The sequence below is a fragment of the Taeniopygia guttata genome, chromosome 31, assembly GCF_048771995.1.
Source record: "Taeniopygia guttata chromosome 31, bTaeGut7.mat, whole genome shotgun sequence".
NCBI classification, from domain to species: Eukaryota; Metazoa; Chordata; class Aves; order Passeriformes; family Estrildidae; genus Taeniopygia; species Taeniopygia guttata.
In genome coordinates this window covers 146111-169448 of record NC_133056.1, presented here as the reverse complement: position 1 = coordinate 169448, position 23338 = coordinate 146111, and the positions used below count along the sequence as shown (strand labels likewise).

At 61.8% G+C, this 23338-nt stretch overlaps 1 protein-coding gene across 1 annotated transcript; it reads left to right on the top strand.

Moving 5' to 3' along the window:
* The first annotated feature begins 400 nt into the window (after positions 1 to 400).
* LOC121468467 (voltage-dependent L-type calcium channel subunit alpha-1D) lies at positions 401 to 20813 on the top strand. Its single transcript, XM_072920201.1, is given in 47 exon segments — positions 401 to 428; positions 894 to 1140; positions 1415 to 1520; positions 2429 to 2568; positions 3330 to 3472; positions 3555 to 3707; positions 4423 to 4619; positions 5444 to 5547; positions 5640 to 5797; positions 5881 to 5964; positions 6502 to 6589; positions 6983 to 7009; positions 7480 to 7640; positions 8201 to 8426; positions 8887 to 9094; positions 9529 to 9649; positions 10117 to 10198; positions 10308 to 10362; positions 10460 to 10507; positions 10667 to 10824; positions 11435 to 11564; positions 11779 to 11838; positions 12306 to 12412; positions 12715 to 12802; positions 13356 to 13463; positions 13550 to 13602; positions 14179 to 14325; positions 14402 to 14603; positions 15115 to 15273; positions 15345 to 15520; positions 15522 to 15630; positions 15920 to 16048; positions 16141 to 16206; positions 16293 to 16384; positions 16898 to 17057; positions 17150 to 17277; positions 17360 to 17456; positions 17540 to 17642; positions 17722 to 17823; positions 17896 to 18026; positions 18110 to 18220; positions 18494 to 18609; positions 18688 to 18828; positions 19058 to 19197; positions 19752 to 19864; positions 19949 to 20179; positions 20379 to 20813. Coding segments are annotated over 47 exon segments (5973 nt in total). The 3' UTR covers positions 20619 to 20813.
* The last annotated feature ends 2525 nt before the right edge of the window (positions 20814 to 23338 follow it).

Genomic DNA, 23338 nt, shown 5'->3' with positions numbered 1-23338 from the left:
CCCCCCTCTCCTGCCCCCCTCCCACGCGTGTTCCCGGACACGTGGCCAGCGCTGCCCCCCCGCCCCCTCCCCGTTAATCCCCGTTAATCCCCGGCAGGGACGAGTGGGGACGAGCCCCGGGGAGAGACCCCGGTGCCCACAGACCCCCTGGCCCCCCTAAACACCCCCGACACCCCCCCAAACACCCCCGACCCCCCAGAGCCCCCCAACCCATCCCCTCAATGATCCCAAATCCCGACAGACCCCACAAATCCCCTTGAAAGTCCTTTGGAACACCCTCCCCCCACCCTTCCCAGGGTACCCCAAACCCTCCAGGGTACCCCAAACCTTCCTGGACACCCCTAAACGCCCCTCCCCAGGTGCTCCCACCTGTCCAGGAACACCCCCCAAGCCCCCCACCATGTCAGAGTCAGAGGAGAACGGAGAGGGTGAGTCTGGGGGGGGCTCCTGGGTGAAAGTGGGGGTACAAGGGGGGTCCCTGAGGGTTTTGGGGGGTCTCTGGTCCATGGGACGGGGGTCACTGCGGGTCTGGGGGTCTCAGGGTGGGAGGGGTTTGCAGGGTTGGGGGTCCAGAAGGGGTTGGGGGTGTCCTGGAAGGTTGGGGTGGGGGGCACCCCCAGTGGGTGGGGCTGTTCCGGGGTGGTCACTCTGTGTCCAGGTGGTCCCGGGGTTGGACAGAGTTTTGGGGGGGCCGTGCAGGAAGATTTGAGGGGATCCAGGAGGAATTTGGGGGTGGACAGGAGGAGTTTGGGGGTTCCGGAAGGACTCGGAGGGGTTTCTGCTCTGTGGGATTGGGGTGTTCGGGCGTGGCTGGGGATGTCCCGAGGTTAGAGGGTCTTGGGGGGGTCCGGAAAGGTTTGGGGGGGTCGTTGACCAGCCATTCCCCTCCGCAGGGCCCCCCAAGGATCTGTCCCCCCTGGCCGAGGCCATGGGGCAGCCGCTGGGCTGGGGGTCCGGCGATGGCCCCGGGGGGGCTGCGGGCGTGGGGACCCCCCCGGGGCAGCGGCAGCGCCGCCCCCCCCACCCCAAGCACAAGGCCCAGGGGGGCGCCGGGGGCGTCCATCGCTCCCCCCGCGCCCTCTTCTGCCTCCGCCTCAACAACCCCATCCGCAGGGCGGCCATCAGCATCGTGGAGTGGAAGTGAGGGGGGCTCGGGGGGCTTGGGGGCTGCCAATTGAGTGGAAGTGAGTGGGGGGCTCGGGGGATTTAGGGGGGTCTGGGGGCTGCCAATTGAGTGGAAGTGAGGGGGGGCTCAGGGAATTTGGGGGGTCTGGGGGCTGCCAATAGTGGAGTGGAGGGCTTGGGGAGCTTGGGGGGTCTGGGGGCTGCCATCAGCACCATGGAGGGGAAGTGAGGGGGGGGTCTCAAGGGGTCTGGGGGCCCCCCACACCTGGTGCCCCTCACTTCCCCCCAGGCCCTTCGACATCCTCATCCTCGCCACCATCTTTGCCAACTGCGTGGCCCTGGGGGTCTACATCCCCTTCCCCGAGGACGACTCCAACACCTCCAACCACAACCTGGTGAGCACCCCCAGACCCCCCCAGGAACGGGGGGCGCCCCTCGCCCTGGCAGTGCCCGTGGGGCACTCGCTGGTCCCAGTTTGGTGCTGGGAAACGGGGGCTCGCCCCACCCTGGACTGGGCAGGGGGCTGGGCAGGGGTCCCACCTTGGGGAGGTGGCCGTGGGGACTCTGTGTCACTCTGTGTCACTCTGTGTCACACGTGTCCCCTGGCACACGCCCGTGCCGCTGCCTTAATCCGCTTTGCCGGCGCCGGGGGGGGGCCGGGGGGAGCCTAATCCCGGCTGAGCCGCCCCAGTCACCCACAAAGGGGACACTGGGAGGGGGCTGGAGGAGCCCAAATGTCCCTGGTCACCCCGAGGGAGGAGATGCTGGGGCAGGACACCCCAAATAGCTCTGTCTCTTGACCCCCAAAGGATGGGGTGGTGTCCCCAAACGTCCCTGTCACTTGTCCACGGGCAAAGGGAGGGTCAGGGGAGGTCCCAAAATGTTCCTGTCCCTTTTAGCCAGGGGACACTGGAAGGTGTGAGGGGCTGAGGGGGTTCCCGAGTGTCCTTGTCCCCAAAAGGAAGGGGATGCAAGGGGGTTCCCAAGGGTCCCCTGTCCCCAAAAAGGGACAAATATCCCTGTCTCATTCCTCAGGAGAAGGGGATGCTGGCAGGGGGAACCCCAAATGTCCCCAGGGGGTGCTGGAAGGGGTGGAGGGGTCAGTGAGGGTCCTCAGATGTCCCTGATCCCCAGGGAAGGGGACACTGTGAGCAGTGAGGGGATGGAGGTGTCCTGAAATGCCCTCCTGGAGAAGCGGTCGGGGAATGGGGGCTCCCCAAAAGGGGAAGGGGACACTGAGTGACCCCGTGTGCCCCTGGAGCAGGGGGTGCTGACCCCCCACCTGCCCTCTGTACCCCCCCAGGAGCAGGTGGAGTACGTGTTCCTCATCATCTTCACGGTGGAGACGTTCCTGAAGATCATCGCCTACGGGCTGGTGCTGCACCCCAGCGCCTACATCCGCAACGGCTGGAACCTGCTGGACTTCGTCATCGTCATCGTGGGGTGAGGGGCACCCGGGGCCGGGGACAGCTGGGGCAGTGCCGGGGCTCGCCCTGGGTCGGGGCGGCTCCGTGGGGTGGAAAAGTGTCTCCTCCAAGCCGTGCTTCCAAAGAAAGGCTCAGCAGTCTCTGTTGTTCGGTCTCAAGGCAGTTTATTGCAAGTTATCTAAAAGATTTTCTTCTGGGGCTGCTGTGGTTTGCTCACAGCTCAGGCAGAGGCACACACACACCCTGACATCCTCTCTGACTCCCGACTGCTTCTTCTCTCCCCAGCCCAGGGCTGCTGCTGTCTTTTATATGGTACATCACATGATAAATATTTATAGTTTTTCCCCAATGCCTATTACCTATATTAAATGGTGCCTTTCTACTCTAAACCAATCTGTGAGTGCCAACATCACCCAGAACATGGAGGTGAGGAAGGAGAAAGAGGGAGGACAGGACAGGCCCAAATCCCTCCATCTTAAAACCTCTGACCCCCATGTACAAAACCAAAACCCCCTTGTACAGCACTCAAAAATTCTTCCCTTTACTTTGTGGCTACTTCTACTCTAATATCTAAACTTTTGTGACTTCTTGTTCTTTCCTGCAAGGTTGGTAAATCGTTCCATGGCTCAAACCCAAAATTACAGCTGTTCCCAGCTGCCTGCCAGGGTCTCAAATGCTTCTGACCTGGGCCCAGAACACCCAAAAGTGTCTGAGGGGCATTTTGAGTTCGGACAGGGAGGGGGGCACGGAGCTGTGTGACCCCCGATGTCCCTCCAGGCTGTTCAGCGTGATCCTGGAGCAGGTGTCCCACAAGCCGGGCGATGCCCACCACATGAGCGGGAAGCCGGGCGGCTTCGACGTCAAGGCCCTGCGCGCCTTCCGCGTGCTGCGCCCGCTGCGCCTCGTCTCTGGCGTCCCCAGTGAGAGCCCGGGGGAAAAACGGGGGGTTTGGGGTGCCCCCCCAGCCTCCTGCCAACCCTCCCCCACCGTGCCCCTCCCCAGGCCTGCACATCGTGCTCAACTCCATCATGAAGGCGATGGTGCCGCTGCTGCACATCGCGCTGCTCGTGCTCTTCGTCATCATCATCTACGCCATCATCGGCCTCGAGCTCTTCATCGGCCGCATGCACAAGACCTGCTTCTTCATCGGCTCTGGTAGGCACGGGGGGGTCACCCCGGGGGTCCCCCCAGCTTTGGGACATCCTCAGGAGTCCCTCAGTGCTCCCACATGCCCCAGACCAAGGACCAGGGTCCCCCAGGGACACCCACACTGAGACCCCCCTAAAACTCCTGACACCACCCCCCTCCCAGCAATGAGGATCCCCCAGGGCACCCCAGCAGGGTTCTGGGGGTCCTTAACACACTGAGACCCCCCCTAAATTCCCTGAGCACCCCTCCAGGGCACCCCAGCAGGGTTCTGGGGGTCCTTAACACACTGAGACCCCCCCTAAATTCCCTGAGCACCTCCCCAGGGCACCCCAGCAGGGTTCTGGGGCTGGCACCACACCCCTGAGCCCCCACAACATCAAGGGTGTGAGGGACCAGGAGGGACAAGAGTGGGGACAGCAGCTGAGTTTGTGCAGCTGGAAGAGAAGCCTGGGGACAGGAATGGTCAGCGGGGACAGGAATGGTCAGTGGGGACAGGAATGGTCAGCGGGGACAGGAATTTTCAGCGGGGACAGGAATGGTCAGCAGGGACAGGAATGGTCAGCGGGGACAGGAATTTTCAGCGGGGACAGGAATGGTCAGCGGGGACAGGAATGGTCAGCGGGAACAGGAGCTACCCACGGGGCCAGGAGCGGAGCGAGGGCAGTGAGAGGCAGCGCCCTGCCGGGAGCTGTCCCCAGGGCCCGCTGTCGCCTGTCCCCAGACCTGGAGTCGGAGGATGACCCCTCTCCCTGCGCCTTCTCGGGGCACGGCCGCGCCTGTCTGCAGAACAACACCGAGTGCCGCGGCCGCTGGGAGGGCCCCAACGGCGGCATCACCAACTTCGACAACTTCTTCTTCGCCATGCTCACCGTGTTCCAGTGCATCACCATGGAGGGCTGGACTGATGTGCTCTACTGGGTGAGACCCCCCGAGCCCCCCAAATTCTCCTAAACCCTTCCTGAACTCCCCCAAATCCTCACACACATCCCTGAGCCTCTCCAAATTCTCATAACCTCTTCCTGAGCCCCCCCAGATCCTCATAACCCCTTCCCGAGCCCCCCCAAATCCTCATAACCTCTTCCTGAACTCCCCCAAATCCTCACACACATCCCTGAGCCCCCCCAGATCCTCATAACCCCTTCCCGAGCCCCCCCAAATCCTCATAACCTCTTCCTGAACTCCCCCAAATCCTCACACACATCCCTGAGCCCCCCCAGATCCTCATAACCCCTTCCTGAGCCCCCCCAAATCCTCATAACTCCTTCCCAAGCCCCCCCAAATCCTCCCAACCCCTTCCCAAGCCCCCCCAGATCCTCATAACCCCTTCTTGATCCCCCCAAATCCTCACACCTATCCCTGAGCTTCCCAAGTCCTTACATCCACCTTGAGCCCCCCAAAATTTTCACACACATCCCTGATCCCCTCAAATCCTCACAACCCCTTCCTGATCCCCCCTGAATCCTCACACACATCCCTGAGCCCCTCAAATCCTCATAACCCCTCCCTGAGCCACTCAAAATCCTCACAACCCCTTCCTGAGCCCCCCCAAATCCTCACACAAATCACTGAGCTCCCCAAGTCCTTACACCCACCTTGAGCCCCCCCAAATTCTCACACACATCCCTCATCCCCCAAAACCACCCCAGGACCAGTGCAGAGACCCAAACTCTCTGTGGGGTGTCACTGGCCTCACGTGAGGAGGGATTTGGGGTGACCCCATCACCCCAAATCTCCCCCCACAGATGCAGGACGCCATGGGCCACGAGCTGCCCTGGATTTACTTCGTCAGCCTCGTCATCTTCGGCTCCTTCTTCGTCCTCAACCTGGTGCTGGGGGTGCTGAGCGGGTGAGGAGCCACCGGCGGGGCCGTGGGTCAGCAGTGGGGCTGAGCCGTGTCCCTGGCGGGTTTGGGGGTCCCACCTGTGCCCCCCTCCCCAGGGAATTCTCCAAGGAGCGAGAGAAGGCCAAGGCCCGCGGGGACTTCCAGAAGCTGCGGGAGAAGCAGCAGCTGGAGGAGGATCTGCGGGGCTACATGGACTGGATCACCCAGGCCGAGCTGGAGGGCGATGAGGAAGAGGGGGAGCATGAGAAGCACCGTGAGTGGGGCTGGGGGGCAGTTATGGGGGCCCCCCAAAATCCTGAGCATCCCCCAAACCACTGTGACCCTTCTTTCCCACAGGTCTGACCGCTGAGGACCTGATGGGGAAGCGGAAGCCGCGGCTGAAGTGGCTGCGCCACACGAGTCACTCCACTGACACCCATGGTACCCCCAGGGCACCCCAAATCCCCCAGACCTGGGCACCCCAAATTCCCTGAACCCAGACACCCCAAATTCTCCACACCTGGGCACACCATGATCCCCTGAACCCAGACAATCCCATATCCCCTGGGCTGGGCACCCTTAAATCCCCCAGACCTGGGCACCCCAGATTCCCTGAACCCAAATCTGAGCACACCCAGATTCCCTGAACCCAGACACCCCAAAGTCTCTGAAGCCAGACACCCCAAATTCCGTGAATCCAGATCTGAGCACACCCAGATTCCCCAAATCCAGACACCCCAAATTCTCTGAATGTGGGTACCCCAAAATGCCCCAGACTTGGGCACCCCAGATTCCCTGAACCCAGACCTGGACACTCTGAATTCCCTGAAGTGGGCACCCCAAATTCCCTGAATCCAGACACCCCAAATTCCCTGACCCCAGACCTGGACACCCTGAGTTCCCTGGACTGGGCACCCACATTCCCTGACCCCAGACCCCCCAGATGCCCCCCGGGCTGACCGGTGCCCCCCACCCCAGCCAGCCTCCCGGGCAGCGAGACCACCTCGGTCAACACGGAGACCGTGGGGGAGGAGGAGGCGCCGCCGACCGCCTGCGACCGCTGCCTGTGAGCCCCGGGGACTGACCCCGGATCCCCGTGACACCCCACAGATCCCCAGGACCCCAAACCCCACACCCACAAAACCACTCATAGCCTGAGTGACCGCACGCCCAGATGCCCCCCGAGACCCCCAGAACTGACCCCCACAGCACCTCAAATTTCTCTGAGACCCCTCCATAACCCCATGGATCCCCCATACTCCCTCCAGGACCCCAAAACTGACCCCAGCACCCCTATGATCACCCCCAGGTACCTCAACCAGGGACCCTCTACGCCCCCTCCAACCAAATCTGACCCCAGCACCCCTATATAGCCCTCCCCCCCCAGATATCCCCCTATGGCCAAGGGACTCCCCCAGAATCCCCAAATTTTGGGGTAACTCTGCTTTTCTCTCCCCAGGGGCAAAATTACAAAGACAAAATTCTGGTGAGTGAGGAGAAGAATGAGGGGTGTGGAAAAAATGGAGGGACGGCTGCAGTGGGGCCCCCCTAAAGCCTCCCAACCCGTCCCACCTGACAGGGACTCTGTCCCCCCCCAACCTCTCCTCTGTCCCCAAAATCCTGCTGCTCCTACGTCCCCCACCCCCTCTCATCACCCCAAATTCCTCCACGTTCCCCAAATTCCCCCCCTTACCTTGTCCCTCCCTGCCCCTAAATCCACCCTGCCCCAAGGGAAATATGGGTTGGATATTAGGAAAAGGTTTTTAGGGAAAGATGAGTTTAAAAAAGCCTGGGTGTGGCACTGGATGCCCTGCTTTAGGTGAGGTGTCAGGGCTGGCTTGCACTCGGTGATCTCGGAGGTTTCTTCTGATTCTGTGTGACCCCTCATTTCCCTTTCCCTCCTCCTGTGTGACGGGGGGATGTTTCTGTCCCCCAAACCCCCCTGCTGCCCCCCAGTCGCCGCCTGCGCCGCCTGAACCGCCTGTGGCGCCGCCGCTGCCGCGCCGCCGTGAAATCCGTGTCCTTCTACTGGACCGTGCTGCTGCTCGTGTTCCTCAACACGCTGACCATCGCCTCCGAGCACCACGGGCAGCCGCCCTGGCTCACCGAGACACAGGGTACAGCCCCCGGGACCCCCCGGTAACCCTGGACATCCCCCAGTGCCCCCCGACATCCCCCAGTGCCCCCCAGACCCTCGGGTGCCCCGATACCCCCCCAAGTGCCCCTGACACCCCCCAGTACCCCCTGACACCCCCCAGTGCCTCTCAAACCCCTCAGTGCCTCCCAAACCCCCCAATATTCCTGACTTCCCCCAGGGCCCCCTTAACCCTCAGGTACCCCTGGCACCCCCCAGTGCTCCCTGACACCTCCCACACCCCTCGGTACCCCCCAACATCCTTCAGGGCGTCCCAAACCCCTCGGTACCCCCCAACATCCCCCAGTGCCCCCCAGACCCTCGGGTGCCCCTGACACCCCCCAGTGCCCCCTGACACCCCCCAGTGCCCCCTGACACCCCCCAGCACCTCTCAAACCCCTCGGAACCCCCCGGTACCCTCCAACAACACCCCGCTGACATCCCACGGTGCTCCCCGTCACTCCCAGAGCTCGGCGGGCCCGTCCCGCTCTCGGTGTTTCGCCGGGCGGTGACTCGGTGCGTCCCCCCGGTGTCTCCCCGCAGCGTACGCGAACAAGGCGCTGCTGTCGCTGTTCGCCGCCGAGATGGTGCTGAAGCTGTACGCGCTGGGCCCCTCCTGCTACTTCGCCAGCTTCTTCAACCGCTTCGACTGCTTCGTGGTGTGCGGCGGCGTGCTGGAGACCGCGCTGGTGGAGCGCGGCGCCATGGAGCCGCTCGGCATCTCCGTGCTGCGCTGCGTGCGCCTGCTGCGCGTCTTCAAGGTCACCCGGTGAGGGACAGCGCGTGGCCTGGCACCGCAGGGCCACCGCACGGGACACCCCAAACCTTGGGGCACCCTGACACTGGGACACCCAAACACTGGGGCACCCCAACAATGGGGCACCCCAAACAATGGGGCACCCAAACACTGGGGCACCTCGACACTGGGGCACCCCGACACTGGGACACTCCAACGCTGGGACACCCCAGTGTTCCAACACCAGGACACTCCAACACCACGACACCACAATGTCCATCCATCCATCCATCCATCCATCCATCCATCCATCCATCCATCCATCCATCCATCCATCCATCCATCCAGCCATCATCCATCCATCCAGCCATCATCCATCCATCATCCATCCATCCATCCATCCATCCATCCATCCATCCATCCATCCATCCATCCTCCATCATCCATCCATCATCTCCTTCCCAGTGCTCCCAGTAACCCCCGTGTCCCGCAGGCACTGGGCGTCGCTGAGCAACCTGGTGGGGTCCCTGCTGAACTCCATGAAATCCATCGCCTCCCTGCTGCTGCTGCTCTTCCTCTTCATCATCATCTTCGCGCTCCTGGGCATGCAGCTCTTCGGGGGCCGCTTCAGCTTCGACGAGACGCAGACCAAGCGCAGCACCTTCGACACCTTCCCGCAGGCCCTGCTCACCGTCTTCCAGGTACCCCAAAACCTGGGGGGAACCTCGGGGGGACCCCAAAGCCTGCAGGGTGACCCTGAAAACCCCAAAGGAGGCTCCGAGAGTTGTGGGGAGACCCCAAAATGCACAGGGGACCCTAAAGCCATGAGGAGACCCCAAAACCATGGGGAACCCCAGAATCTGTGGGAGACATCCAAACCCGTGGGACACCCTAAAAGCTGTGAGAGATCCCAACACCTGTGAGGGACCTTGAATCTTGTGGGTCCCCTAAACCTGTGGGGAGACCCCAAAACCCATGAACCCCCCTCAAACCATCCCATCCCCACCCTATAGCCACTCCGCGGTGATGCCGTGCTCTCAGAACTGGGAGGCAGTGGTGTACTGGGAGCACTGGTTGGGGTTGGCGCTGAGGTTTTGGGGTGCCCCTGGTGTTTGGGGACCCCCAACTCGCCCAGATCCTGACGGGGGAGGATTGGAACGCGGTGATGTATGATGGGATCATGGCCTACGGCGGCCCCGTGTTCCCCGGGATGCTTGTCTGCGTCTACTTCGTCATCCTCTTCATCTGCGGGAACTGTGCGTGGGCAGGCTGGGCACTGGGAGCACTGGGGGCACTGGGAGAGACTGGGAGGGACTGGGGGCACTGGGAGAGACTGGGAGGGACTGGGGGCACTGGGGGGACTGGGAGCAGCAGAGGGACTGGGGGCACTGGGAGAGACTGGGAGGCACTGGGAAGGACTGGGGGGACTGGGGGTACTGGGAGGGACTGGGAGCACTGGGTGCATTGGGGGTACTGGGAGGGACTGGGGGTACTGGGGGTACTGGGGGCACTGGGAGGGACTGGGGGCACTGGGAGGGACTGGGAGCACTGGGAGGGACTGGGAGGGACTGGGGGCACTGGGAGGGACTGGGGGCACTGGGGGCACTGGGGGCACTGGGAGTACTGGGGGGGACTGGGAGCACTGGGAGCATCAGAGGGACTGGGAGGGACTGGGAGCACTGGGAGGGACTGGGAGCACTGGTGAGCCCTCTGCTCCCCTCAGACATCCTCCTCAACGTCTTCCTGGCCATTGCCGTGGACAACCTGGCGGACGGTGACAACATCAACTCGGGGGGGGACAAAAAGTGAGCCCGGACCCCCGGGGCTGTTTTTGGGGGTGACCTTGGGGGGCCACCCATCCCCTGGGCACCCCCTGGGACCCCCTGTGTGAGCCCCCCTTTTCTCCCAACCCAGGGACAAGGCCGGGGAGGCGGAAGCGGGGACGGAGAGCCAGGACGTGGCTGTGAAGGTGAGGGGGTCTCGGGGGGTGACCGTGTCTGGGGGGTTCTGGGGGGTCCCTCCCTTCCCCCAAAGTCTGCACAGCCCTCACCGCTCCCCCTGTCCAGGTTGAGGGGGATCAGCCGCAGGAGGAAGAGGAGGAGGAGGAGGAAGAGGTGGAGGAAGGTGAGTGTCACCTGCCCCGGCATCAGGGACACTGGGGGGTGGCAGTGCCCTGATGTGGGGGTCCCTGGGGGGTGACAGTGGCTGGGGTGGGGGTCCCTGGGCAGGTGACAGTACCTGGACAGAGGAACCCTGGAGGGGGGATGTGACAGTGACCGGACACGGGGTCCCTTGCAGGTGACGAGGAGGCCCGGGGGGAGCGTGACAGCCTGGGGAGGGCCCGGCTGGAGTCCCTGGAAGAGGCCCCCAAGCCCAAGGTGACCCCGATCCCCGAGGGCAGCGCCTTCTTCGTGCTGAGCAGCACCAACCCGTGAGTGGCACTGGGGGAACTGGGAACACTGGGGGCACTGGGAGCACTGGGGAGGACTGGGAGCACTGGGATGGACTGGGAGCACTGGGATGGACTGGGAGCACTGGGGGGGACTGGGAGCACTGGGATGGACTGGGAGCAGTCGAGGGACTGGGAACACTGGGGACTGGGAGCACTGGGAGCACTGGAGGGGACTGGGAGCACTGGGATGGACTGGGAGCAGTGGGGGGACTGGGACTGGAGACACACTGGGGGGGACTGGGAGCACTGGGATGGAATGGGAGCACTGGGATGGACTGGGAGCACTGGGGACTGGGGGGACTGGGAGCACTGGGATGGACTAGGAGCACTGGGGGGACTGGGAGCACTGGGATGGAATGGGAGCACTGGGGGGACTGGGAGCACTGGGGGCACTGGGAGCACTGGGATGGACTGGGAGCACTGGGGGGGACTGGGAGCACTGGGATGGACTGGGAGCACTGGGATGGACTGGGAGCACTGGGGGGGACTGGGAGCACTGGGATGGACTGGGAGCACTGGGGGGGACTGGGAGCACTGGGATGGACTGGGAGCACTGGTGGGACTGGGAGCTGACGTGTGCCTGGCGCAGGCTGCGGGTGAAGTGCCACGCCCTGATCAACCACCACATCTTCACCAACCTCATCCTCGTCTTCATCATCCTCAGCAGCATCTCCCTGGCCGCAGAGGACCCCGTGCGCGCCCACTCGCCCCGCAACCACGTGGGCTACTGGGCAAACTGGGAGGGACTGGGGGCACTGGAGGGCTGTGGGGGAATTCACCCCACACGGGATCCGGATTTGGGGTCAGAAATGGGGGGGGCTGGGAAGGGCAAGGAGGGGTTCAGGGGGACTCTGGGGGTGTTTGGAGGGTCCAGGAGGTTGGGGGGGTTTGGGAGGGGTCGGGGTCACCCCGTTCCCCCTCCCCACCCCCCAGATCCTGGGATACTTCGACTACGCCTTCACCTCCATCTTCACTGTGGAGATCCTGCTCAAGGTACAGAGGGGGGTCTCCGGGGTTTGAGGTGGGGGTTCCCCTGGTTTTGGGGGTTCCCCAGTGTTTCAGGGCCTTCATGGCGTTTTTGGGGGTTCCCAGGGTTCAGGGGAGTTCCCCAGGGTTTGGAGGCTCCCGGGGTTTGGGGGTGTTCCCCAGGGTTTTGGGAGGGGGCTCGCATGGTTTTGGGGTGTTCCCAGGGTTTGGGGTGGGGGTTCCCGGGGTTTGGGAGGTTCCTGGGATTTGGGGTGGGGGGTTCCCAGGGGTTTGGGTGGGGCTTCCTGGGGTTTGGGGTGGGGGTTCCTGGGGTTTGGGAGGTTCCCAGGGTTTTGGGGGTGGGAGGTTCCCGTAGTTTGGGTGAGGGGTTCCTGGGATTTTTGGGGGGTTCCCATGGTTCTGGGAGGGGGTTCCTGGGGTTGGGGTGCCCCCAAGGACAGGGGTCCCCAGGTCAGGGCTCCCGTTCCCCACAGATGACGGTGTTCGGCGGATTCCTGCACAAAGGCTCCTTCCTCCGCAACTGGTTCAACCTCCTGGACGTGCTGGTGGTCGGCGTCTCCCTCATCTCCTTCGGCATGCAGTGAGCTGGGGGCAACTGGGAGCACTGGGAGCGCTGCTGGGGGCACTGGGGGGCACTGGGAGGGGCCAGGCTCAACACTGGGGGCACTGGGGGGCACTGGGAGGGGCCAGGCTCAACACTGGGGGCACTGGGGGGGTACGAGGAACCTCACTGGGGGCACTGGGGGGGTACAAGGAACATCACTGGGGGCACTGGGGCCATTGCTGGGGACTCTGGAAACAGTGAAGTGCTTCTGGAGGCACTGAGGGCGTTACTGGGAGCACTGGGAGCATTACTGGGAGCACTGGTGTGTCTCTTGGCAGCTCCAGCGCCATCTCGGTGGTGAAGATCCTGCGGGTCCTGCGCGTCCTGCGGCCTCTGCGAGCCATCAACCGGGCCAAGGGCCTCAAGGTGGGCAACTGGGAGCACTGGGATGGACTGGGAGCACTGGGATGGACTGGGAGCACTGGGGGGCCCCAGCGTGCCATGCCGCCGGTGGCAAAGGGGTCCCTGTTGTCCCTGTGTCCCCAATGTCCCAAGGCAGCGGTGTCACAGGTGTCCCCAGCACACAGGGGCCTCAGTCACTCACTTGTCCCCCTGTCCTGGTGTCCCCAGCATCTCTGTTGTCCCCATGCCCCAGTGACATCACTGTGCCTGTCCCTGTCCCTGTCCCGGTGACACCGCTGTCCTTGTCCCGGTGACACCGCTGTCCTTGTCCCGGTGACACTACTGTCCCTGTCCGTGCCCCGGTGACACCGCTGTCCCCGTTGCTGTCCCCCTGTCCCGGTGACACCGCTGTCCCTGTCCCCCTGTCCCAGTGACACCTCTGTCCCTGTCCCTGTCCTGGTGACACCGCTGTCCCTGTCCCTGTCCTGGTGACACCGCTGTCCCTGTCCCTGTCCTGGTGACACCACTGTCCCTGTCCCTGTCCCGGTGACACCGCTGTCCCCGTCGCTGTCCCCAGCATGTGGTACAGTGCGTGTTCGTGGCCATCCGCACCATCGGGAACATCATGATTGTCACCACGCTGCTGCAGTTCATGTTCGCCTGCATCGGGGTGCAGCTCTTCAAGGTGACCCCGCGCGTCCCCACCCCCCTCTGAGGGGTCCCCACCCCCACAGGGGGCTGAGGGTCCCCCTGACCCCCCGACCCCCCCAGGGCAAGTTCTACAGCTGCACCGACGAGGCCAAGCACACGCCGGGAGAGTGCAAGTGAGCGTCACCTCCAAAAATGTCCCCACACCCCAAACTCAGCCCTGTGCCTCAAATCCTGACCCCCACCCACCCCACCGGTGTCCCCACGGTGTCCCACCCCCTGCTGGTGCCAGTGTCCCGATGGGACACTGCTGTCCCTGTGTCCCCATGGGTCCCGATGTTGCTCTTCCTGGGTGTCTCTTGCTGTCCCCATGTCCCCATCCCAGGGGGACATTCCTGGTGTACCAGGGTGGGGACATGTCCCACTGTCAGTGGTGACAGTGTCCAAAGCTGTCTCACCCTTGGGGACATGTCCCACCTGTCAGTGGTGGCAGTGTCCAAAGCTGTCTCACCCTTGGGGACATGTCCCACCTGTCAGTGGTGGCAGTGTCCAAAGCTGTCTCACCCTTGGGGACATGTCCCACCTGTCAGTGGTGGCAGTGTCCAAAGCTGTCTCACCCTTGGGGACATGTCCCACCTGTCAGTGGTGGCAGTGTCCAAAGGGTGTCTCACCCTTGGGGACACGTCCCACTGTCAGTGGTGGCAGTGTCCAAAGGGTGTCTCACCCTTGCTGTCCCCGTGTCCCCGTCCCAGGGGGACATTCCTGGTGTACAAGGATGGGGACGTGTCCCACCCGTCGGTCCGCGAGCGCCTCTGGCTCAACAGCGACTTCAACTTCGACAACGTCCTGGCGGGGATGATGGCCCTGTTCACCGTGTCCACCTTCGAGGGGTGGCCCGCGTGAGTCCCCGGGGGTGGGCACGGGGACACTGCCATCCCCCGCGGGGACACCCCCAGCAGCGTGTCCCCACCCCAGGCTGCTGTACAAGGCCATCGACGCCAACGCCGAGAACCAGGGGCCCATCTACAACTACCGCGTGGAGATCTCCATCTTCTTCATCGTCTACATCATCGTCATCGCCTTCTTCATGATGAACATCTTCGTGGGCTTCGTCATCATCACCTTCCGCGCGCAGGGCGAGAGCGAGTACCGCAACTGCGAGCTGGACAAGAACCAGGTGTGGGGACGTTCTGGCCGTGGCTGGCCCTGCGGTGTCCCCTCGGTCCTGAGGTGTCCCTTTGGCTCTGTGCTGTCCCCATGTCCTCGTGCCATCCCCCTGATCCCACAGCAGTTGTGTCCCCGTGGTGTCCCTGTGCCATCAGGGTGTCCCTGCAGCCGGTGTTTGGAGAGGAAGCAGGGTGGCCGTGTCCCTGCAGTGTCCCTGCAGTGTCCCTTTGCCATCCTGCTGTCCCCTCAAGCAGCAGTGTGTGGCAATGGGGTGGCCGTGTCCCTGCAGTGTCCCTGTGCTGTCCCTGTGTCCCTGCAGTGGCAGTGTGTGGGGTGGCAGTGGGGTGGCCATGTCTCCATGCTGTCCCCACGCTGTCCCCTGTCTCCGCAGCGGCAGTGTGTGGGGTGGCCGTGTCCCTGCAGTGTCCCCACGCTGTCCCCACGCTGTCCCCGCAGCGGCAGTGTGTGGGGTGGCCGTGTTCCTGCAGTGTCCCCATGCTGTCCCCACGCTGTCCCCGCAGCGGCAGTGTGTGGAGTACGCGCTGAAGGCGCAGCCGCTGCGCCGTTACATCCCCAAGAACCGCACCCAGTACCGCGTGTGGGCCATGGTCAACTCCACCGCCTTCGAGTACATCATGTTCGTCCTCATCCTGCTCAACACCATCGCCCTGGCCGTGCAGGTTCGGGGGGACACCTGGGGGGACAGAGGGTCACAGAGGGGACAATGCCAGACCCCCGTGTCCCCCCCCAGCACTACGAGCAGTCCAAGCCCTTCAACTACGTGATGGACCTGCTCAACATGGTGTTCACGGGGCTCTTCACCGTGGAGATGGTGCTCAAGATCATCGCTTTCAAACCCCGGGTACGCCGGTCATGGGGGGGTGACACAGCGGGGGTGACACAAGGGGGGGGTCACGGGACAGGGGGTCCTCACCACCTGCCCCTCGTCCCAGCATTACTTCTGCGATGCCTGGAACACCTTCGATGCCCTCATCGTGGTGGGCAGCGTGGTGGACATCGCCGTCACCGAGGTCAACGTGAGTCGCCCTCCTCGTCCCCTGGCTCAGGGGAGGTTGGAGTTTTGGGGCAGTCGTGGATGCCTGGGTTTCCCTCTGTCCATGTCCTCATGTCCATCTGTCTGTCTCCATAATTTCTGTCATTTTCATCTCCATCATCTCCTCCATCATCTCCATCCATCTCCGTCGTCCCATCTGCCTGTCACAGAACGGGGGGCACGTTGGTGAGGTACGGGGAGGTGTCCCCAGCTGGGGGTCTCTGGGGGGGCTGCGCAGGGGTTTTGGGGTGCTCCTGACCCGCTCCCCGCAGAGCTCGGAGGACAGCTCCCGCATCTCCATCACCTTCTTCCGGCTCTTCCGCGTGATGCGCTTGGTGAAGCTGCTCTCCAAGGGCGAGGGCATCCGCACCCTGCTCTGGACCTTCGTCAAGTCCTTCCAGGTGGGGTGGGGGGGACACGGTGGGGGACACAGGAGAAAGGGGACATGGAGGGGGGACCCCTCAGCACCCCCTGATGCCCTCTCCATCCCCAGGCCCTGCCCTACGTCGCTCTGCTCATCGCCATGATCTTCTTCATCTATGCCGTCATTGGGATGCAGGTGAGGGGCCCCGGGGGCAGGTGAAGGATGTGGGGGGTGGTCTCCTGTAAGCCCCCGGCCACCCAGGCCCCCCGTGTCCCCCCCAGACCTTCGGGAAGGTGGCACTGCAGGATGGGACCCAGATCAACCGCAACAACAACTTCCAGACCTTCCCGCAGGCCGTGCTGCTGCTCTTCAGGTGGGGACGGGGCCCGGGGGGTTCTGGGGGGCTCTGAGGGGTTCTGGGGGGCTCTGGGGGGTTCTGGGGGGCTCTGAGGGGTTCTGGGGGGCTCTGAGGGGTTCTGAGGGGTTCTGGGGGGCTCTGAGGGGTTCTGGGGGGCTCTGAGGGGTTCTGGGGGGTTCTGGGGGGCTCTGGGCTTCCCATGGAACTTGGGAGCTTCCTCTCGGTGAATCATGAAGGGGGTTACAGATCTGCCCCAGGGGTGCAGGTGTGTCAGAGGGGTACCTGTGTCCTGTGGGGTGCAGGTGTGCCCCAGGGGTGTGTGTTCTGTGGGGTGCAGGTGTGCCCCAGGAGTACAGGTGTGTCCCAGGGGTGCAGGTGTGCCCCAGGGGTACAGATGTGCCCCAGGGGTACAGGTGTGCCCCAGGGGTTCAGGTGTCTCCCGTGGGGTGCAGGTGTCCCCCAGGGGTTCAGGTGTGCCCCAGGGGTACAGGTGCACCCCAGGGGTTTAGGTGTGTCCCGTGGGTGCAGGTGTGCCACAGGGGAGGCATGGCAGGAGATCATGCTGGCCAGCCTGCCGGGCAAACGCTGCGACCCCGAGTCGGATGCGGGCCCGGGGGAAGAGTTCACCTGCGGCAGCAACTTCGCCATCGCCTACTTCATCAGCTTCTTCATGCTCTGCGCCTTCCTGGTGAGCCACGGGACCTGCCCCATGGCCCCAGCGCTGCCCCACGCCCCTCAGGACCCCTGTGGGCGTCCTGAGCCCCACCTTGGCCCCCCCAGATCATCAACCTGTTCGTGGCTGTGATCATGGACAACTTTGATTACCTGACACGCGACTGGTCCATCCTGGGCCCGCACCACCTGGACGAGTTCAAGCGCGTGTGGTCCGAGTATGACCCCGCGGCCAAGTGTGTGACTGTCCCCTTGTCCCCAGCTGCAGGGGAGGCCAGGTGGCCAGGCCACCCATGACCTCCTGTGTCCCCTCCCCAGGGGCCGCATCAAGCACCTGGACGTGGTGACGCTGCTGCGCCGGATCCAGCCCCCGCTGGGCTTTGGGAAGCTCTGCCCGCACCGCGTGGCCTGCAAGGTCTGGGGGGGTCCTTGGGGGGGGATATGGGGTGCTCCTGCGGGGAGCCCCCCCAGATTCACCCCCTCGTGTCCCCTGCCCAGCGCCTGGTGGCCATGAACATGCCCCTCAACTCAGACGGGACCGTCACCTTCAACGCGACGCTCTTCGCCCTGGTCCGCACCTCCCTCAAGATCAAGACGGAAGGTGGGGAGCACAAGGGTCTGGAGGGGGCAGGGGACAGCAGGGGGTGACAGTCATGGCTGCGTGTCCCCCCTCCCTGTAGGGAACCTGGATGTGGCCAACAAGGAGCTTCGGGCTGTGGTGAAGAAGATCTGGAAGAGGACGAAGCCGAAGCTGCTGGACGAGGTCATCCCCCCGCCCGAGGGTGTGTGAGGGCCGTGTCCCCTGCCCTGTCCCCTCAGAGCCCCGCTGCCCCCTGACCCTCCGTGTCCCCCAGAGGAGGAGGTCACCGTCGGGAAGTTCTACGCCACCTTCCTGATCCAGGACTATTTCCGCAAGTTCCGGCGGCGGAAGGAGCGGGGGATGCTGGGCGCCAGCGCAGGCCCCAGCAACGAGTGTGCGCTGCAGGTGCGACCCCCTCCCCCTGGGGCGGGGCTGGGGGTCCCAGGTGTCACCAGGTGACCCCCCCCGACCCTCCTGTGTCCCCCCAGGCTGGGCTGCAGACGCTGCAGGCGCTGGGCCCCGAGATGCGCCGGGCACTGAGTGACCTGGAGGGGGACGAGGGCGGGGACGCCCCTTCGGAGGAGCCACTCACCTACGCAGTGAGCCACGCCCACCGACCACACCTTTCCCTTGGCCATGCCCACCAGCCTCACCTGTCCCACACTAGCCACGCCCACAGGCCACGCCTGTCCAAAATCCACACCAAATTACCTGTCCCACGGCCACGCCCATCGGCCACACCTGTCCAAAATCCACACCGAATGTCCACACCTGTGCCACGGCCATGCTCACCATCCACACCTGTCCAAAATCCACACCGAATGTCCACACCTGTGCCATGGCTGCGCCCACCGACCCGCCTCTCTCCGCAGGCCCCCGAGACGCTCTACGGCTCTGCTCCCGGCTCCCCCCTGCTCTCAGAGCCGCCCCCCGTCCCCAGCCCCGCTCCCACCGAACGGGAGGACCCTGCGCCCCCCTCCCATAGCAGGTACGGGGGGCTGGGGACCCCCCGACACGGGGCGGGGGTCCCGGGGAGGACGGGGGGTGCCCATGGCCCTGTGCGCAGGAGGCGCTCCGACGGTGGGGACCAGGACGAGGAAGCGCCCGCCGAGGATGCGGAGGAGCCGGGAGGGGACCCGGGGGACATCAGCCACGATGAGGACCTGGAGAACTCGGCACCGGCCCGGCGCCGCTGGGCCGGGGACAGGTACCGCGACCCCCGAGCCGCTGGGGGACAGCCCCATCTGGAGAGGTCCCTGCAGCTGGGGAGGGGGCGTCCCGCCCGCCCTGACGATGTCCCAGTGCCTGTAACTGGGGAGGGGGCACTGGAGGGACCCGTCCCAGGACGGGGTGATCCTGCCACCCCCTGACCCCGCGCTGGGAGGTGTCCCAGGGGATGTTCCCAGCCCCAACTGACCCGCCTTGTTTCCCCCCAGGACACCGGGACCCCCGCGCTGGGCGGCGGAGCTGCCCCGGGGGGGGTCGCTGCCGCTGCCCCCCCGGCACTTCGCGCTCGGCGGCGCTCGCGAGGGGCAGCAACTGAAACGGCGCCGGCTCCTGCCCCCGACCCCCGCGGGTACGGCGGGGCCGGGGGGCAAAGGAGGGGCCGGGACCTCCATCGACACCCTCCATACTCGCACCCGGCAGCGCTGACCGAGCCCGGGACGGTTCCCCGGTATCCCCGGGAGGTCCCTGGGGCTGATGGCAGGGGGAGATGACCCTCCGTGGTGCCCCGATGGGGAGGGTGGTGTCCCGCCGTGGCCCAGGAAGGATCCCTGATAGGGGCTGACCCCTTCCCGTGCCCACAGGTGCCCCAGAATGTTCCTAAAGCTGGTGCTGACTCTGCCTGGTGCCCTCCAATAGCCCAGAGGGCTCCTGCCCGGTGCCCCTGAGGGTCCCTGGCTGAGGGGGTGACTCTGCCCGGGGACCTTGCCCGGTGCCCCCCAGTATCCCGGCGAGTCCCTGGCTGAGGGGGTGACTCTGCCCGGTGCCCGGAGGGTCCGTGGCCGGGGAAAGTGACCCTGCTTGGTGCCCTCCGGTAGTCCAGAGGGTCTCTAGGCAGGGTGGATGACCCTGCCCGGTTTTCCGGAGGGTCCGTGGCCGGGGGCTGACCCTGCCCGCTGCCCCCAGGCCGGAAGCCCTCTTTCACCATCCAGTGCCTGCGACGCCAGGGTAGCTGCGAAGACGAGCCCATCCCGGGCACGTACAACCCCTCGGGCCCGCCCGGCCCTGCCCGCCCGCAGGTACTGCTGGAGATGGGGCAGACAGACGAGGTGGGGGAACACTGTGACAGTGCCACCCCCGCACTGACCCCCTCTCGCCCCCAGGGCTACGGCAGCTCCGAGACGTGGCGCCTGGGAGGCTCCTCGCAGGCCTGGGCAGCCCCGGCCCGCGGGCACGTTCTGTACGCGCCGCTCATCCTGGTGGAGGGGGCTCCGGCGGCGGGGGGCAGCTTGCCCCCGCTCAACCGCTGGTTCCCCCCGGCACCGCTGCGCCTGCGGCCCTGCGGGCCCCACGATGCCCTGGCCCGAGGCTCGGCCGACAGCCTGGTGGAGGCCGTGAGTGGGGGGACACGGGGGGCACACATGGGGTGACTTTACTCGGCCGACAGCCTGGTGGAAGTAGTGAGGGGAGACACTGGGGACACCCCAAGGCTTGGCCAGCAGCCTGGTGGAGGCAGCGAGTAAGGAGAGGGACACCGGAGGACACTGGCACGCCTCCGGTGCCAGCGCCTCCCCCTTGCCCCCCACAACCCAGGTGCTGATCTCGGAGGGGCTGGGGCTGTTCGCCCGCGACCCCAAGTTCGTGGCGGTGGCCAAGCGTGAGATCGCGGACGCGTGCGACATGACGATGGACGAGATGGAGAGCGCGGCCGCCGACCTGCTGACCCGGCGCCGCACCCCGCCCGCGCCCGCTGTCTACAGCGACGAGGAACCGCTGAGGCCGCCGGCGGAGGAGGAGCTGGCGGACGAGATGGGCTGGGCCGGCGCGGTCTAGAACCGGCACAACGGGGCTGGAACCCTGTACCGGGGGCTGAACGGGGCGGCTCTGGAACCCGGTACCGCGGGGCTGAACGGGGCGGCTCTGGAACCCGGTACAGCGGGGTGAATGGGGCGGCTCTGGAACCCGGCACCGACGAGGGGGCTTGTGAGGGCAAAGTTACCTCAGGAAAAAAAGGGATTTTTATAAAAATTGTTTTGATTTTTTGATTCACACAAGGAAGGTTTTCCTCTGAAAAAGGTAAATTGCCTCTGGGATGGGTTTTTTCCTGGAAAAGGTGGGTTTTTCCCCTCAGGATAAGGGGTATTTGCTCCAAGGCTTTAAATCCGGGGGCGCAAGGCTGGCTCTAGAACCTGGCACCGACGAGGGACCTTGTGAGGGCAAAGTTACCTCAGGAAAAAAGGGATTTTTATAAAAATTGTTTTGATTTTTTTCTTCACACAAGGAAGGTTTTCCTCTGAAAAAGGTAAATTGTCTCAGAGATTTTTTTTCCTGAAAAAAGGTGGGTTTTTCCCCTCAGGATGAGGGGTGTTTCCCTCAAGGCTCTAAAACCCCGCGCTGGACCTTGTGAGGGCAAAGGTACCTCAGGAAAAAAAGGGATTTTTATCAAAAAGGTTTTGATTTCTTTTCTTTGCATACAGGTTTTCCTCTGGAAAAGGGGTATTTACCTCAGAGATTGGGATTTTTTTCCTGAATAAGGTGGGGTTTTCCCCTCAGGATGAGGAGTGTTTCCCTCACGGCTCTAAAACCCGGCGCCAGACTTTATGAGGGCAAAGTTACCTCAGGAAAAAAAGGGATTTTTATCAAAAAGGTTTTGATTTTTTTTCTTCACATAAGGAGGGTTTTTCTCTGAAAAAGGTAAATTGCCTCAGGGATGGTTTTTGTTTTTGTTTTTTTTTTTTTCCCTGAAAAAGGTGGGGTTTTCCCTCAGGATAAGGGGTATTTGCCTCAAAAAAAAGGAAGATTTTACTCAAAACCAAGTGTGTTTTCCTTCAAAATAACCAAACCATGCTTTCCTAAGGGAAAGGGAGACTTTCTCAAAACAGTAAGGGATTTACCTCAAAAAAAAGGATTTTTTTTAGTGATACGCATTAAAGGTGGAGGGTAAGTATCATCAGAAAATGAATTTTTTCCCTCAGAAAAAGGGGTATTGACCTCAAAAAGTTTTTTCTTCAAAAAACCCGTCCAAAACCACATATATCCCCACATCAACTACTTTTTTCCCTCCAAAAGGATATTTTTACTCAAAATAAAAGAGGAATTTTGCCTCAATTTAGAAAAATGAGGGAGTTACATCAAAAAACAAAAAGGATTTATAAAGGAGGAATTTTCCTCAGAAAAATAAAGATGAGTTCTCCTCTAGAAAAAGGTTATTTGCCTTAAATTTGCTGCACAGAGGAGGGTTTTCCTAAGGAAAAAAGATGTTTACCTCAAAAAAATTAAAGTTTTTATTCAATAAAGCAAGAGTTTCCCCTCAAAGAAAACAAAACAAAACAACCTACCAAAAAAAATCCCTCAAAGAAAATAAAACTTTTATAAGGGTGGAAAAAGAATTTTCTTAAAATATGTTTTTTTTTATCCACTGGAAAAGGTATAATCACGTCAGGGAGGAGTGCTCAAAAAGGAGGTTTTTATTTCAGGAAAAAGGACATTTCTTAAGACAAAATGATGTTTCTTCTCAAAAAGGAAGTTTTTATTCCAAAAAGGAATTTTTCCCCCTCAAAAAAAAAAAAAAAAAAAAAAAAGAGATTTATCTCAGGAAATGAGACATTTACCTCCTGGGGATGGGGGAATTGTTCTCAAAAAGGAATATTCCCTCTTGAAAAGGGATAATTACCGAAAAAAATCCTTTAAAAAAGATTTTGCCTAAAAACGTTTTTTACTCCAAGAAAAGGAGGTGTTTTCCCCTCAAAATAAAAAGTAGTTTTGCCTCAGGAAAAGCGAGATTTACACCCAAAAAGGAGGGACTGCAAAAAAGAAAAAAAAAAAGGGGGAGGATTTTACATCAGGAGAAAGGATTTTATCACATCAGAAGAAGTAAATTTTACATTACAAAGGAGGTGTTCTGTTTCCCGAATGTTCACCTCAGAAATGGGGATTTTACTTCAGGAAAGATTTTACCTCAAAAATGAGGGTTTTATGTCCAAAAAAGCAGAATTTACTTCAAGCAAAGGAGTTCTACTGCAAATAGAGGAATTAACACAGACTAGAGATTTTACTTCACAGAGTGGAGTTTTAAACCAGAAAAAAGGATTTTTTTAATCAGAGAAAAAGTGAATTTTACCTCACAAGAGGGGTTTTACCTGAGAGAGGGGGATTTTACCTCAGGAAAGGTAAATTCTGCCTCAGAGACAAAGGTTTTATCTGAAGAAAGGTCAATGTTTTACTTCAAAAAGAGTAAAATTTACCCCATGAAACAGGGTTTAACTGCAAAAAAGGGCATTTTTCACCTCAAGGAGGGGAATTTTACTTCAGAAAAGGAGTTTTTACCCAACCAAAAGTAAATTTTACCTCACAAAAGAAGGTTTTACCTTAGGAAAAAGCATTTCTCCCCTCATGAAGGGGGGACTGTACCTCAGAAAATGGAAACTTTACCTCACTCACTGGAGAGGGTTTCATCTCATGAAAGTGTTCTTCTCTTCAGGAAGGGGATTTTTATCTCAGGAAAGGTGAACTCTACCTCATAAATCAAGGGTTTACCTCAAGAAAGGGACATG